We start from the raw sequence: 14,938 nt of genomic DNA, 5'->3' as shown, positions 1-14,938 counted from the left end.
GTTAAAATTATTGTGGAAAAAAGGCGATGGATGGGGACAAGAAAGGATGGTGGCCTGGGCAGGGCGGTGGTGGCAGGAGGATGGTGGCGGTGGCAATGGAGAGCCACCAGGGCTAGAATGGAGTGGCTGGGGGACGAAGGGACAAGCCGCGGTGCTGCTTGCACATGACATGCCCCCTTGCTCGAGACTCTCGGGCCCGAGGACATCCAGTGGCTTGTCTCTGGTGGAATGCAGAGCCAGGCTGGACCCGAGCCTGTTGTGCTCCAAAGCTCAGGATAGTCTGTCACAGCTTCCGGAAGCATCTGAGTGGGCAGTCAGGATGAGATTTTACAGAAGGAACAGCTCGGCTTGGAACTGCTGCCCTGGACTCCGTGTCCCCCACCCCTAGGGTGGCTTTGAAGGAAGCGCTTCCTCCCACACGGTCCCACCCACTCTTCTGTCAAATCTCGTATCAAAAATAGCTTTAAGCCACAGCAAAAATGTCACTAATGTGGTCCCCTTGTCCATTAGCATTTGGTGAGCCTCTTCACTTTGTCACCCACACCTGCTTCCAGGTGCCTCAGAGACGTTCTCTGTGGGCTGAGCATGGATGGTGGAGCAGGGGTCCCAGCGGGCGGGGAGAGCTGACCCTTCTAGTGAGACCCCAAGAAACTGGACAAGCAGCCCACCTGCACGGAGGGGGACGCCAGGCTCCCCCAGCTCTGCTCCAGCCCCCCGCCCCACAGCCACGGGACTTAGAGCGGGTACCCCCCTCGCCTTGGTTTCCTCACCTGCACCCGGGCAATAACGGCTCCACTGTGTCAGGCTTTCGTGAGGATGAAGGAGCTGGTGCATGTACAGCACCCGCACGGCACGTGGCACCATGCGTGTGCTCAGTAACCACCGACAACTATTCTAAACACTTAACCTTGTCATGGTTCTAGTTGCAATCACAGGGTCATTGTCAAGGTGCTATTTATTCCACCAAACGCTGTCAGCAGAGCGCCTTTGTTACGGGAGGAGGAGACCCCAGCGTGAGCATCCCCTGGGATCTTGGGGGGCCGCTGGGTCCTCTGGGTGAAGAATGGAGAGCACGTGACATTGTAGCACCAGCAGCTGTGGCGTCTCCTGGAGAGGACACGGTGGCACAGAGCAAGGTGGCACCAGCCCTGTCTGCTCCGTCCCCATCAGCAGCCCCAGAGCAAGAGGAGACCCAGGCCGGCTGCCCCCAGCTGTCGTTCCTCCACCCTCACCCTCACTGTCGTCATCATCATTGTCATCCAGAAAACGTTTCTGCTAGCAGTTGCTGTATTTCTCTTCGGGCACCACCCTTTGTTACAATTTTTGTGCCAATCACTAACCTTGCCGTTGCTCATCTGCCCTTTTAAAGTGCCTGTAGAAAACAGGGACGCACTGGAAGATCTATTTCTCATAGTTACAATGTTCCCCAACCAACCCGTTGCTACAGGAAGTATCAGAAAATGACCTCATCGTTCTAGTAATATCAACCCAACCAGAATGTGTTCTTCCCTAAAACCTGTTGTAAAATGGAAACGTAAACAAGTGGACTGCCAACTTCTTGGTGTATCTGCCATGCTCTGCTCGCGTTCTTTCCCCTGTTGCCAAAACTGTGAAAGCAGAAGCTGTTTTATTAGGTTGATGCAAAAATAATTGCGGTTTAAAAGGTTAAAAATAATTGCAAAAACCGCAATTACTTTTGCACCAACCTAATATATACCAGCATCAGGGAAAATGCCAGAGCAGCGTCATCTGTTTTTCCTCTGAGTGCCCTAATTTTCGCAAGATCCAACAAAGTGAAAACATTTTCTGGAGGAAAAAATGCAACTAAAATTTATTTGGCACAAGTGGCTTGGCACCGAGTCCTGACGTTATTCTCTGTGCAGAGAAGGGAGCTCATAGCACGTGGCCAGGCCCTAGTCTCCGGGGTGTTTGATCATCCAACCCCAAACTCGGGAATGGTCTTTGTCTCAGCTGGACCTTTGGAAAAATTATCTAAAAGATTTGTGACCCTTGAGCTCGGTAGGACTAGAGATGCAGACCTTTCTAGTTTTGAGTGTTGCCTGTTTGGAAGGTCAGGAGATGTTTTTCCTTCAGGGAATAAAACGATTATTTGGAGAGGGAAGGGCACGCACGGCGCCGTCCAGTTCCTGTGATTTGTGCGCACGCGTGTGCGCTGAGGATGGGTTTCACAAATGGTGCTGCTCATTAGAGGGCCGGCACTTGTTACTTAGCCATGCGAGCCCCGCATCTTTTCCTGCAGTTGGCTCATTTGCAAAAATATGAAATAATTGCAGGACAGCATGTTTGCCGCTCTGACAACTGTGTGTGTCTGTACAGGGCAGTGGGGTCACTTCCCACGTGTCCGTGGGGCCCCTGGTGCGGGCAGCACAGCCAGGCCTGGGGGCTCCATGCTGCCCCGCAGTGTGGCTCAGGCTCGCGCTCACCCTCTCTGAGCCTCAGTCTCCCTTGTGATAGACTGGGGAGGGAATGCGGTCAGCCCGAGCTGTGCCTGGTCAGGGCTGGGGGCTGGCCACGTTGGCGAGGTCACTGTTCTGAGCACCCCCTTTGGGCACGAGAGGTGGGGAGTGAGCTCTGCAGGGCGAGCTGAGCTGCTTCCCAGGAAACGAGCCAGGTCTCGGAGGCGCAGGGTAGTGTGTCCGGGAGCAGGTGGCCACACAGAAGCACAGGTATGAAGGGCGTGTGCGCACAGATGGACGCAGGTGGCACCGGGCCTGGGGTTACGTGCCAGCCAAGGAGCCGGGGCCAATTGTCCAGGTCTTGCTGTCTGGGGCGCCCCTGGGCAGAGCCCCGCTTTAGAAAGCGTACCCAGAGCAAGATGGACCCAGGAGGGAAATCAACAGGAAACAGAAATCCAGGCAGAGGCAGCGCGGGGAGCAGGGGAGCAGGGTGGGCAGGCAGGGGAGGTGGGCAGAGAGCACACTGGAGGGTCGCGAGTTGGGAGTGGCCCGGTAGACAGAGGGCTGGGCGAGAGTGAAGCCCCTGGGGACGCTGGGGTCGAACGCTGAGTCGCGCGCGCCCGGGGGTGGGGGGGGCATGTCCATCCAGACGCCCCTGGACTGAGAGGCTGGGCAGGAGCGGCAGACCTGGGAGTGGGTGGAGTGGAGTGACAGAGGCAGCTGTGAGCAGTGCACGTGGGTGGGAACAGGCCCCACGTGGGGTGGGGTAGTGCTGGGTGGGCAGGGGCAGTCGGGTGCAGAGGGGACATTGGGGGAGCCCCGAGGAGTCCCTGTGGCGTGCTTCATCAGAGGACAGCTGTGGCCCAGCACCAGGGACGGTCCTGGGGACAGAGGTGTTGAAATGGTGTTTGTCCTCTGGCTGTTCGCAGACTCTCCTGGCGAGAGCGTTCCTGCCGCTTCTCCCAACCGATTTTGTTACTTAATTTCTCACTTCCAAAAACGTCCAGGAATTGTCCGCACCCTCCTCTGTCCCCCCCACATTACCGTGTGCTTTCATGTGCTTGCTGGGGACTCTCCCATGTGAACACGTCGAAGCAACGTGATGTACTTTTTCTAAAAACCTGAGCGTTCAAAGTTTCCACAGAAAAGTGTTCCAACAACTTGTGTACCATTTGAGGCAGCAAACTCTGAAGCAGTCCCGTGGCTCCATCTGGGGTGGGCATTGTTGTGTGGTGGCGTCCACCGCAGACGGGCACCTCCCTGAGCGGCCTGTGGAACGGCCCCGCACGGCCTCGAGGGACAGCGGCCGTGCTGGGCATGTCAGTGATGGCAGGGGCCTCTGCCTGGTTATGCATTAGCAGGACCGGTTTCTGGCCTTGGCGAGGACCTCGGGTTTGTTGCTGTGTAAATAAATCATGGAAAATAGGAGTGTGTGTGACACCGCCTCTTACTGTTGCTGGTGACGGTCCGTCCTGCTGGGAAGAGTTTAGGAAGCAGCAGTCTCGAAGGTGCCAGAACAGGCTTTTGTCTGCATTGGTTTCCAGGGTTGACCTGGGTTTTCAGGGACATCCTGGAGGGCAGCATCTAAGGCTCAAGAATGCCCACTGGGCCCCCTTGTGTGTCCGTGTCCTGGGGCGGCTGTGACAAAGCCCCACAAACTGGGTGCTGAAAACAGGAGTTCAGAATCAGGGTGTGGGCAGGGCTGTGCCTCTCGGGAGCGCCAGGGGACGGTCCTTCCTGCCTCTTCCAGCTCCTCGTGGCTCCTCATGCCACGTCAGTGCGGTCTCTGCCACCGTCATCACCTGGCCTCTCCGTGCGTCTGTGTCCTCTTCTGTCCTTTGCGTAAGGTCACTCTCATGGGGTGCAGGGCCCACCCCAATCCAGGGTGGTCTCATTTCGAGACCTTCAACTTAACTGCAAAGACGCTGTTCCCCAGTGAGGGCACATTCACGTATTTCAGGAGTGGTCATGTTTTTTGGGGGGTCATAGACTGAGCCCCTCACACTCATTAGCGCGTGCCAGGTGCTCGCAGGGCTGTCTGTATGGGAGGTGGGTACTTGACAGATTCTCTATTGTCACTTTCCCTCTGTTTCTCGTTTTGAAGTCCCCCTGGCAGCATACGAGTGGTTGGTTTGTTACCTGCTCCGAGAGAGTTCCGAAAAACTGAACCAAGAGAAGAGAGCAGGAAGCAACGACTTTACAGCAAGAAACAACTGTCAAGTATGTTTGCTTTAAAAATGGCTTTATATTTATTATTTGCTCCTAATTCCTGTGCTGCCAGGTCTCAGGTAAGCTGAGTGTCCTGGGGGAGGCGGGCCCAGCCCTCCAGCCCCCGGGACCTTGGGCTGTTGCCTGACCTCTGCACCCTGGTTTGCCGTGGGGACTGTGGTACCTCCCTGGCTGGCTTGTGGGAGAGACTGGGCATCGTCAAGTGCCAGCAGCATCCAGACCGTCAGCCAGAGCCAGGATTGCTGGAGGTGGACGTGGGGCTGCAGGAGGCTTGGCACAGTGGGGCTGGGACACCAGCCAGGTCCCGACTGATCGGCTGACAGAGCGATGGCTCAGTGACTCACATGAGGTCACACCGGAGCTCTCCCTTTGGTTTTTCAGTCATCCCCCTCCCCAGGGAGCTTTCGTGGGAACGGTCCAAGGGTGGCTTTGGCTCTCACATGGGGCAGGGCTGTCTCGTGTCCCGGGAACCCCCTGTGCAGAAGCAGTGCTCTGAAACACCCTGTGACGCCAGGGTCTGGTCTCCTGTGGTCCAGGCATCCCACATGTCTGCAGTGACAGGTGTTGTTTGGGAGGCTGTAGATAGAAGCTTCTCAAACCGGTGTTGTCCCTTCTCCTTGGTGGTGTTCGGTGAGGCTCTCTGTCCTCTGAGAACTCAGCGTCCTCTTCCGTCCGTCTGCTCCGAAGGCCCGGCCTCCTCCTGAGCTGCGATGGGCAGCCTGCAGCCCTTGGGGGAGGCACAGCTGGTGGTGTCCCTAGGGACCTGCTGGATACACCTGCCCATGGGGCGGGAGGTGAGGCACGAGGAGGGAGTCTCGATTGGAAAGGCTCTGGCCGAGGGTGACTAAACCAAAATCAAACCTGTGGCTTAAAAGAAATGAATTCAGTGATGGTCAGAATCAGTTCAGCGACCGAAACAGGAGGTATGAAAATGGTTTTCTGAAATGGGCTGAGGTCACAGCGGCTTGGTCATTCAGACACTGATGGCTGTGGTTTTGTTTGTCCCATGTCACTCCTTTTCTCTGCGTGTCAAATGGTCATTCTTGAAATGGAAATGGAGACTCTCCCCTGAGTTACAAGCCAAGACCCCAAAGGGATGGAGGGCACCAAGGGGGCCCATACCCCACATCCGAATCCCAGAGAGGTGCCCCGAGGCCTCTGGCGATCCCATCCTAGCTGTCCTTCATCCCATGCCAGCTGGCCCTGCGGCGCCTGGCACTGCACTCTGACGACGGGACCCGAGTGGGTGGCTCAGCCGTTTGGATGTAGCTCCCCTGTAGAATGTGGTTAGAGGACTCCGTAACGGCGTTCCAGTGCCACGTATCTGAGGATGGAAAGCCAGCGGGTGTCCCTGGGGAGCGCCTCAGAGCTGACCAGCACTGTAAGCTGAGGTACAGCCCCATGGAGTGGCCGTGGCTATGGACAGGAAAGTGGCCGTGAGGCCTGGAAGAGAAGGTGATGACCCGAGAGGGGGGTCTGTGTTGTCCCCACCTGGTCTGGATCACAGAGCATTTAAGAGCGAGTGCTGGGTTATTTCTGACAGCCGAGAGCGCTCAGACCCCTAAGAGACATAGTCCCTTCCCATATGGCGGTTGGAGCAGCAATTGCACCTGAGAAGAACACTTCAGAGAATGTTTGTGTAACCTGGGCGTGGGACAAGCCTTCTTGAGTAAGACAGGAAACTCAAGCTGTAAAAGAAAACTGTCAGCTCTGACTGCATAGACAGTCACCATTTCTGAACAGCAAATTGTACTGTAAACAAAGTCAGAAGACAGACTGCAGACGGGACACATGTAACACGTAACCGACAGCGTCCCCAGCCGGGAAAGGGTTCTGCAGGGCAAGCGGCAGCCTGGCCCGACACCAGCCACAGGCCCGAGGGGGCGCCACACATGGTTGCTGACCATGAGCCGGCGCCAGGGACATGCAGTTTGAAGGATAGTGTCCAGGGGACAGCGGCCACTCGATATGCTGTCAATGGAGGGTGGGAACTGTTTTTGGGGAAACTTACTGCTTTAGTTAAAATATAAAACATGCTCCCTCTTTGACTCAGCGGAGAAGTTCATTAACTTCCGTCTGCTCTCTCCTGCCAGTAACAACTATCACTTACTGCTCATCTGCTGTGCAAGCCAGATGCGCACAGTAGGGCTTTTAAAAAAACATATGTGTTTATCACATGTTTTTGGCTGGGCGACAACATTACATGTTCAAAGTGAGAAATATAAAAAGGGAGGCAGTGGTGTCTCCCCAGCCCACCTTCCAGCCTCACCGCTCCCACCCTGTCCAGAGTTCCTGAGGACGCCCTCCAGAGACATCTGTACCTCAGGAGGCAGATGAGGCTGTTTTCCTCCAAAATGTGTCATTTTACACCGTCGTCTTTGATGCATAAGGAGATTGAGGCCAAGAGAAATGCCCCAGGTCAGCCAGCTCTCCTGTGCCGGGGCTGACTTAGAACCCACGCCTGCCGACTCCAGGGCCCAGCTCTTTCCCCCATAGTGCATGGCTGATGTCAGAAGTTGGACAGTGTGGAGTTTGTTTTTTGCCTTTTGTTAACGTGCAAATGTCCTCAGGAATGAGGGTGCAGCCGAAATTAAGGCCTGGCTCCCCATTGGCTCATCTTGTTCTTTCCTGGGGCTGGGGCTTATTGGGGATGGGGGTTCATGAGAGAGGGGAGCCTGGTGTTGGGACCAATGTGGAGGAAGGTTGGTCGCAAGGCTGAGGGTACGGCCTGTACCCCATCCTGACTTGAACGTTGGACGGTCCGCCTCTCACTTTGAGTGCGCGCTCTTCAAGCATCAGTTCCAGGATTACTGCTTGTAAAGTGACAGCCGACCCTTAGCTCCCGACCAGGAAGCGCCCTGGCTGCTGCTCACTGGAGGGTGGCGTGTCGCTTGTTTTCAGGTGTACCACTGCCGCTCCCTGGCCCTGGCGTTCCTGGAGCTCACGGTGCTGCGGAGGTTCCACGAGCACACGCACCAGCCCGGCGTGCCGCCCCCACTGCGGGCTGTGCTCCAGCGGCTCAGCGCTCTCTACGGCCTGTGGTCCCTGAGCCAGCACATGGCCCTGCTCTACCGAGGTGAGGCATCTGCCACCGCGCCCCGCCCAGGATGGGGTGCCCTCTGCCCTGTCTGGGAGACTGTCCTGTCCTGGTGTGGCATGACTCCCACGTGACTTACCCAGCATTCATCGCGTGCTGAGCCTGTGGACAGATAATCCCGATGCCATAATAAGAAAGCAGGAGGGCAAAGCAGCATCGGGAGGGCGCCCATAGGGGACAGACAGGAGCCGAGGCTGCTGGGGAGGCACCCCCAGGAATGCCCAGGCTGGGGACTGGGAGGGCTTCCTGAAGGAGGTGACACTTGGGCTGATTCCTGGAAGACTGGTGGGAAGAAAGGCCTAAGCCTGAGTTCCTCAGCCTCTTTCCATTATCATCCTCCTAAGGAGCCTTTTTGGGCATTTTTTTCCTATTTGCCTTCATGACACATTAATGCTACGAATATTCTGTGTATCTGTTCACATCCTGTTTGTATATCTGGGCTTTGTGAACAGTCCATATTTGCCCCTCCCCCTTGCCAAGAACCTACTTTGTCCCCCTTCAAGCTAGTGTTGCCCCGTGGAGGCGGTGAGGGTGCACGGTTAACACAGGAAGGCTGGGGGCGTGTGGGCAGAGGGCGCCGCTGGGTGCAGGGGCAGGAGACCACACCCGAGAAAGAACAACTCCAAGTGACCAGACATAGTTTTTATAGCAAAATTCAAACGAAAGCAGGCCCTACAGCAAATGCATTTTCAAACGCGCAGGGCCTGTTAGACACTGCAGCAAAGCCCGCAGCAGTGTGGCAGGCGAGGCTGAGGAGGTGGGCCTTGCACCCTGTACCTGGAGGCTCTGACGGCCCCTCGTGCCCCAGGCCACGCTCTGTGCTGGGGCCCCTGCTGGCCCGCAGCCCCACGCTCTCCCTCCATCACCCCAGGCATTCCCAAGCCACCATCCAGGCTTCAGTCTCCTACAGTCTGTGTCGTCCTCAGAAAGAGCCCACCCGCCAGCCCGGGCCCCGCCTGCCTGCTGAGCCCCTCTGCCCTGAGCTCCTCACAGACCCCTGTCTCCTAGATCCCGCGGGCTGTGCCTGCCTCGTGCCGGGCCCTCTGCTCCTGCAGCCCCAACTCCTGGTGCACGTTCAGTGAACTAGTGGAAGAGGGACATCAGAACTCCGGCCCAGCCCCTGCATTCTTGCAAAGGGGTCGCAGCTCAGCTGGGCTTGGGGGGGTGACAGTGACATATTTTCACACAAAATGGGCCAATTTGGAAAGCTGTTTTAGAATGATTGCTATTTGTGGGTGATTTTGGACTTGGGGTACCAGACCGCAGGGTAACCAACGTTGTACTTACAGGTGGCTACTTTTCCGGTGAGCAAGCAGGTAAAATGGTGGACAGTGCCATCCTGGCCCTGTGTTCCCAGGTGAGTTGTCATTCAGCTTTGCATTATTGTATGACTTAACCCGTAATCCCCGTATGTTAGTACCATTCACCCCGCTTGCCCCCCTTCCACGCACGCAATGTTTAGCAAAACAAGAAAATTATAAGAAAACATGCCTGTGTCAGAAATTTCAGGAATAGAGTAATTCGGAGGGAATGCCTTAGAATCTGTGCACATTCAGCTCACTCTAATTTTCACACTTTTCACAACCACATTGATAATCCTTCTGCTGCACATTTCTGTCTCCGATTTAAATTCAGTTCATGGTATTTCACTTTTTTAAATTGTATTCTTTGACCCTTGCCACCCAGGAAACTCCAATGGCCCCAATTCCCACTTGATGTTCTGGTGACACTCTGTCCAGTAGAACGTCCCACAGGGAGGGACACGTTCCGGAACCACGCTGTCCCACAGGTCACCGCTGACCATGGGGGCCGCTGGCAGTGGGACTGTGGCCAGTGTGGCTGAGATTGTAATTTCCTTTCATTTAAATTTAAAGTGCAAGAGCCACATGTGCTGTGGCCACTGTCCTGGCAGTGCTGCTGCACTTAGCTGAGTCGTGACTCGACTTTGAGGGTAGGAAGTGAATCAACGCCCTGCCAGCACCCCAGCAAGTGCCCTAAGTGACAGTGACGTGCCATTTCATTTCTCCGTCAGCCTTGTCAGAGCTGATGAGTTCCAGGTAACATCTCTGATTGGTTTTAAGCCTCTCCCGGATTCATTTCGTGAGCGGCCATCACTGTCTCCCTGTGTTCTAAGGTGTGTCTATACCTGCAGTGCACAGGTGTGGCCACCTCTCCTTTTACCACAGTAAAACCAGCGACAGGAAAGCATTTTCCTCTCTGTGGTCCTGGGCGAGTGGCTAAGCCTAACGCAGCCTCGTCCTGCTCCACCGGAGTTCTCACTGAGGTCAGCCAGGTGGGGGCGCCAGCTCTGTCCTGTGTCCCATGGTCGCCAACTCAGCCCAGTCTGCCCATTCACTGTGCACCCGCTGGACGTTGCCGCCCAGGCCCAGGCGAGCAGTGAGGTGGAGACCCCAGGCCCAAAAGCTGACGCTATTTCCCGTCGGCCCCTTAGGCTTAAGGTTTGCCAACTACCTGTCCAGACAAGGGCCTTGCTCTGCTGGTCTCCCTGCAGGGGGCTGGCTGGTTCACCTGCGCCCCGCAGGCAGGGCGTGTGCTCCTGTCCTCTGTGTGTGTGTGGGGGGGGTGGGGGGGGGTGCTCTGTGCTGACTGATAGCTTTGGATCTGCATCGTTAAAAGCTCCCCTATCCCACTGTTCTGTTCAGCATGGCTGTGGCGTTTCACAATGATTGTAGAAAAAAAATTTTCTTCACATTTCAAGAACATTCTTGGGAGCCTTCTCGTCTAAATTCCATATTGAAGATACTTTGTATAACGGGATAGGAGAGTAATAAAAGTGCTGCGAAGCTAAGAGCGCTCCTGTGAGGACTTTTCCAGGTGCTTCTAAATGCCTTCTCCCTTACATGTTCTGAACATTTTTTCCTGTGTTGAAACAGTCACTGCCCAGGGTTCAGAGACAAATCTCTGAAGACAGTTGCCAGTGAATGAGCTGCAGAGTCATCACTTTTATGAGCAGTTCTACTTCGTTGGGAAAAAAAACACACACACACATACAAAAAAACTTTAAACATAAAACGTTGGAAGTGCTGAGTGAATAGCAACATGGTAAAAATATTCAGAGGCACCCCAAGGGACTCTGACGGGCCAATGAGAAGATAAAGCTTGGGGAGTCCAGCCCCGCGCCAGGGTTACTGTTGCCAGTGGGCCGAGCAACAGACTCTGGGGCTCTGTTCCTCCGTGGTCGCCATGGAGATATCTGGGTGTTGCCAAGTGAACGGACTTTGTTTTCCAACAGCTGAAAGATGATGCAGTTGCCCTGGTGGATGTGATCGCCCCCCCTGACTTTGTCCTGGACTCACCGATTGGCAGAGCCAATGGCGAGGTAAAGGGCCCCCTCCCTGTGCCCGATGAGGAGCCCGTGTGTCCGAGTGCCAGCTGGGCCGCGATGGGGGCCCATGGTAGTTACTGCAGTTACTGCAGAACTACTCCATGGTAGTTACCCCAGGAGTCTCCTGGCACCTGCTGGGAGGTTGTCAAGTTTGGGCGGCTGTGGAGGGAGCGGCCAGGACAGGTTGGGGTAGTCACGGGTGACTTCACCATCCCCCAGAGCCTTCCTCTGAGAGATGGGCTGGTAACTGGGCCCTTGCAGGGCTGTGATGCCAAGGTCAGCATGGACCTGTGCGGAGCCCCAGGCCCTGCAGCGTCTTTCTCCCTCCCTTCACACTCCCCCAAGGCCCTTTCCAGGCCTGGGTCTTCCCGACATATCACAGTGCTGGCTCCTGCCCCCGCTGTCAGCAAGTCCACTCACCCCTTGCACCGGCACTCCCTGGAGGCCCCCGCAGGACTCCCTGATCTGCTCCCCTCCCCGCAGAATGATTTCTTACAAAGCAGATCCGGTCAAGCCACTCCTCTGAGCCCTCCACCTGCAGTTGCCTGTACCTGCAGTTGCCCCATCCTTTCCTGCACCCCGGTCCGCAATGGCCTGTCCGCATGGCCTGTGCCTGGCTCTCCAAGGTCATTTTACTGCCTGGTGCTCCTCCTGCCTCTGGCCTCCAGCCTCATGGGCCTTTGTTCTTCTGCTGGGCTGGGCTCGTTCCCACCCCAGGACCTTTGCACCTTGTTTTCACTGCCTAGAGCACTTCCATTCATTTGGTTCTAAGCTCAATGCTGCTTCTCAGGTCTTCTCTGGCCTCCAGCTGTAATGCCCAGGCTCGCGCCCCCCACTCTGTCCTCTGTGACCCTCATGTTGCTCTTACTGACCCCACATGCATTTCTACATGACTTCTCTGCCACATGGAGATGCCAGAGCTGGGTGAACACTCGCAGGTCTGCTCAGCACCTCCCAGCACAGCACTCCCTACAGCTGTTGTCCCATGTTGCTATGGGGACATGGCTTTTCCAAGTGTCGAAGTCACTTGCCTGAGATCTCATAGCTGTCAGCTGTGGAACAGGATTTATCGCCACTCGACCCCTGACCGCCAAGGTCATGTTCTCTCTGCTGAGGCGTCTGCCACCAGCTCAGGCTCTGTTTGAATGGACAGTGAGCATATCAGGGGACAGGAGCCCTCCTCTGTCTTCAGGGGACACTGACATCGGGACTTTATACAATCACAACAGCCTACCCCAGGAGGGGCAGCTGCCCTGACCTCTGCCCGGCCCAGGCCAGCCTTGGGGTTGGGACGAGGTACCGGGTGCTGGGGCAGTTTCGTTCTCCACGGGTGAAACTGTGACACCCACATAGGCCAGGAAGCGGCAGAGCCAGGATCCAGGTAGAGCTCTGTCTGGAAAGAAGACAGGACAGTGCCCCTCAGGCCCCGGTGTGGCCAGGGCTGCAGAGGAGGCTGAGCTAAGCCCACAGAAGAGGGACGGTTAGCAGGCCAGCAGGTGGGTGGGCATTTGAGGAGGCAGAACAGTGGTGCCCGACACAGAGGGCCTGGAAGTGGCGTCACACGGGGACCCTTGAGCACACGGGAATGGTCACCTGTCCAGAAGGGGCCAGAGCGGCCGGCTATGGAGCCTGTGTCTGCTCTGCAGAGGGCAGCCCAGACGTGGGGCTTGGGGCGGGGAGTGAGGGGGAGAGGAGGCCGCCCCTGATGGGGGCCCCTTCTGAAACCAGAGCCAGTGACAGGACGGATATGCTATGCGCATGTCTCCCAGTTTAAGGACTGATGTTTTAACCACGTGCTACTTAGTAAGAAGTTCATTTTAAATGAACAAACGCAGCTGTAGATGATGCGAGACAATCACTACATGAAGCGTAATGCTCCAAATTGTCACATGTGACCTCGGGTTTATGACGCATGGAGAAAAAGCCCATGTCTTGTCTCTGGGAGCCAAGAAGAGCAGCACGTTGGAGCGGCCATCGCTGCGTGCATTTAGCAGGTGCAGGGGGAGTGGTTTCTAAGTGAAATTGGTCCACATCAACCAGGCACAAAATAGGCCCCTTCCTGTCCCTGTGGCTTATCTGGCCCCCGGGCTCGTGGCCTGGGCACTGACTGCTGGGGGCATGTGAGGGCTCAGCCAACAGTTGATGTGATTCATGACTGTCCTCTCAGATGGCTAGTGCTCTACGTTTGTCCAGCGAGGTGACTCGGCTGACCTCCCTGGAGGAGACGGCTTGCGGGCCCAGTGGGGCAGGCAGCCAGGGACAGTGAGCCAGGTCTGGTGGCCCAGGGGACTCAGGGGCCCACACAGCAAGGCCAGACTAATGGCTGTCATCCTGCTTCCCAACTGCACCTCCAGCGTGCCAGCCAGCAGCCACGTGGGTGCCCGGAGACAGACCAGCGCAAACAAGAAACGTAGACTCGCAAAATTCCACCATGGCCACCGTTGGTTAGGAAGCAGTATCTGCCCTGGATGAGAAATTCCAAAGAAAAGGACGAGTGGGGAATGCTCCTAAATGCACTTGATGGATATTTTATACTTGCATTTTGCCAATTGTTTTCTGCTGGGGGAAAAAAGGTTTACGTGTATATACATTTACGTCATCTTAAATTTTTTTTAAAAAGTGAGAATTTTTTAAAAGGAGAGAATTTCCTGGGTTTTAACAAGTTTACAAGGGGAGTTGCATTTGCACGTTTGGCCATCTAAGGAATTTTTTTTTTTTTTATTAACGTGTGTATTTTTTACAGCTCTATAAAAACCTCTGGACCACCATCCTTCAGGAAAGCAAAGTGCTGGAGAGGCCGTCATGGTGGCCGGAATTTTCCGCCAACAAGCCGGTCATAGGAAGTTTGCGATCGAAGCTGTAGTTTCTCCGGATGCGTCCAGCTCAGTCGCATTAAGCCAATGAAGACACTGACCTCAAATTCCAGTTCCCAAAGGTCCTGGAAATTGCCAGCCTCTGAACATGCACCTCTGCCCTTAACTGGCTGGCTGTCCTGTGCCCCCGAGGTGGGGCTGGCCCGTCTGGCAGGGCCCCCGAGTCCCCTCAGAGGGGTCCCCCCAAAGTGCTTTGTGATTTGCTGTGTGAACAGAAAACCTATGCCATCACATCCTCCCGATGGACTGTTGACTGGATAATTAGAACTTTGCACATCCCGTTTTTAACTGCGGAATAGAAAGCTGACTGCTCATAATTAGGGATTTTGGGTCAGCCAATGTTTTACATTCATCTGAGGTTTTTACAGAGCGCTGCCGGCCTGATGCTTCCTTAACTACCTACCTTTCCGTGTAATAAAATGACAGCCTTACTCATCTGCACTGCAGACCATCTGAATGGCATCATTTAAGATTTTCAAGGAGAAGAAAATCAGTTTTCTTGCTTTCTTGTGTGGAACTAAGCGTTTCCATCAAAGAAACTTCAAAGAAAAAAATTTGTAACAATTTGAATGGTCAATCTGAAGTCCTGGCCTCCAGGTGTGTCCACGTTACTGAATCGGTTTGTTCCTACCATCGGTCATTCCCCAGGGCTCCTCGGCCTGCAGAGCGTGTGCTCAGCAAACCCGTTCACGTGTGTGCATGTGTGCGCCTGCCCTCTGCACAGCCCACGTCTGTGAATGCCCATCCGATCAGTGCGACCAGATTGAGGAGGTAGATGCACGCCTCCCGCCAGGTCACTCGTATTTCCAGGGTCAGGACGACGGGCTGCTGGTTTGTTGTCACCCTCAGCCCCACCTGTGTCTCCCTTTGGCCGTTGGGTTACACTCCTTGGTCTGTGATCAGTCCAGGAGGCCACAGGTCACCTTGGAGCCCTGCAGGTGACGTGACCCTGGTGCCTAGAGGGCACAGAGTAGCA

The 14,938-nt window shown here is 55.4% G+C and overlaps 1 protein-coding gene across 4 annotated transcripts in view; it reads left to right on the top strand.

The window, feature by feature from the left end:
- ACOX3 (acyl-CoA oxidase 3, pristanoyl) overlaps positions 1-14,403 on the top strand; it is a 37,434-nt gene extending 23,031 nt beyond the window's left edge. For all 4 annotated transcript variants that reach the window (XM_088793104.1, XM_074320743.2, XM_019711493.3 and 1 more), the window contains 5 exons: positions 4,522-4,637; positions 7,548-7,722; positions 9,033-9,100; positions 10,997-11,083; positions 13,833-14,403. In XM_088793104.1, coding sequence (XP_088649230.1) covers positions 4,522-4,637; positions 7,548-7,722; positions 9,033-9,100; positions 10,997-11,083; positions 13,833-13,952 — 566 coding nt within the window. In that variant the 3' untranslated portion in view covers positions 13,953-14,403. The remainder of the gene's footprint in view (positions 1-4,521; positions 4,638-7,547; positions 7,723-9,032; positions 9,101-10,996; positions 11,084-13,832) is intronic.
- The last annotated feature ends 535 nt before the right edge of the window (positions 14,404-14,938 follow it).

This window comes from Rhinolophus sinicus, chromosome 1 (assembly GCF_057876585.1).
Source record: "Rhinolophus sinicus isolate RSI-liver-muscle chromosome 1, RSI-T2T, whole genome shotgun sequence".
In the NCBI taxonomy this organism is placed as follows: Eukaryota; Metazoa; Chordata; class Mammalia; order Chiroptera; family Rhinolophidae; genus Rhinolophus; species Rhinolophus sinicus.
Note: the sequence above shows the minus strand (reverse complement) of the source record. Positions and strands in the feature narration are given on the sequence as shown.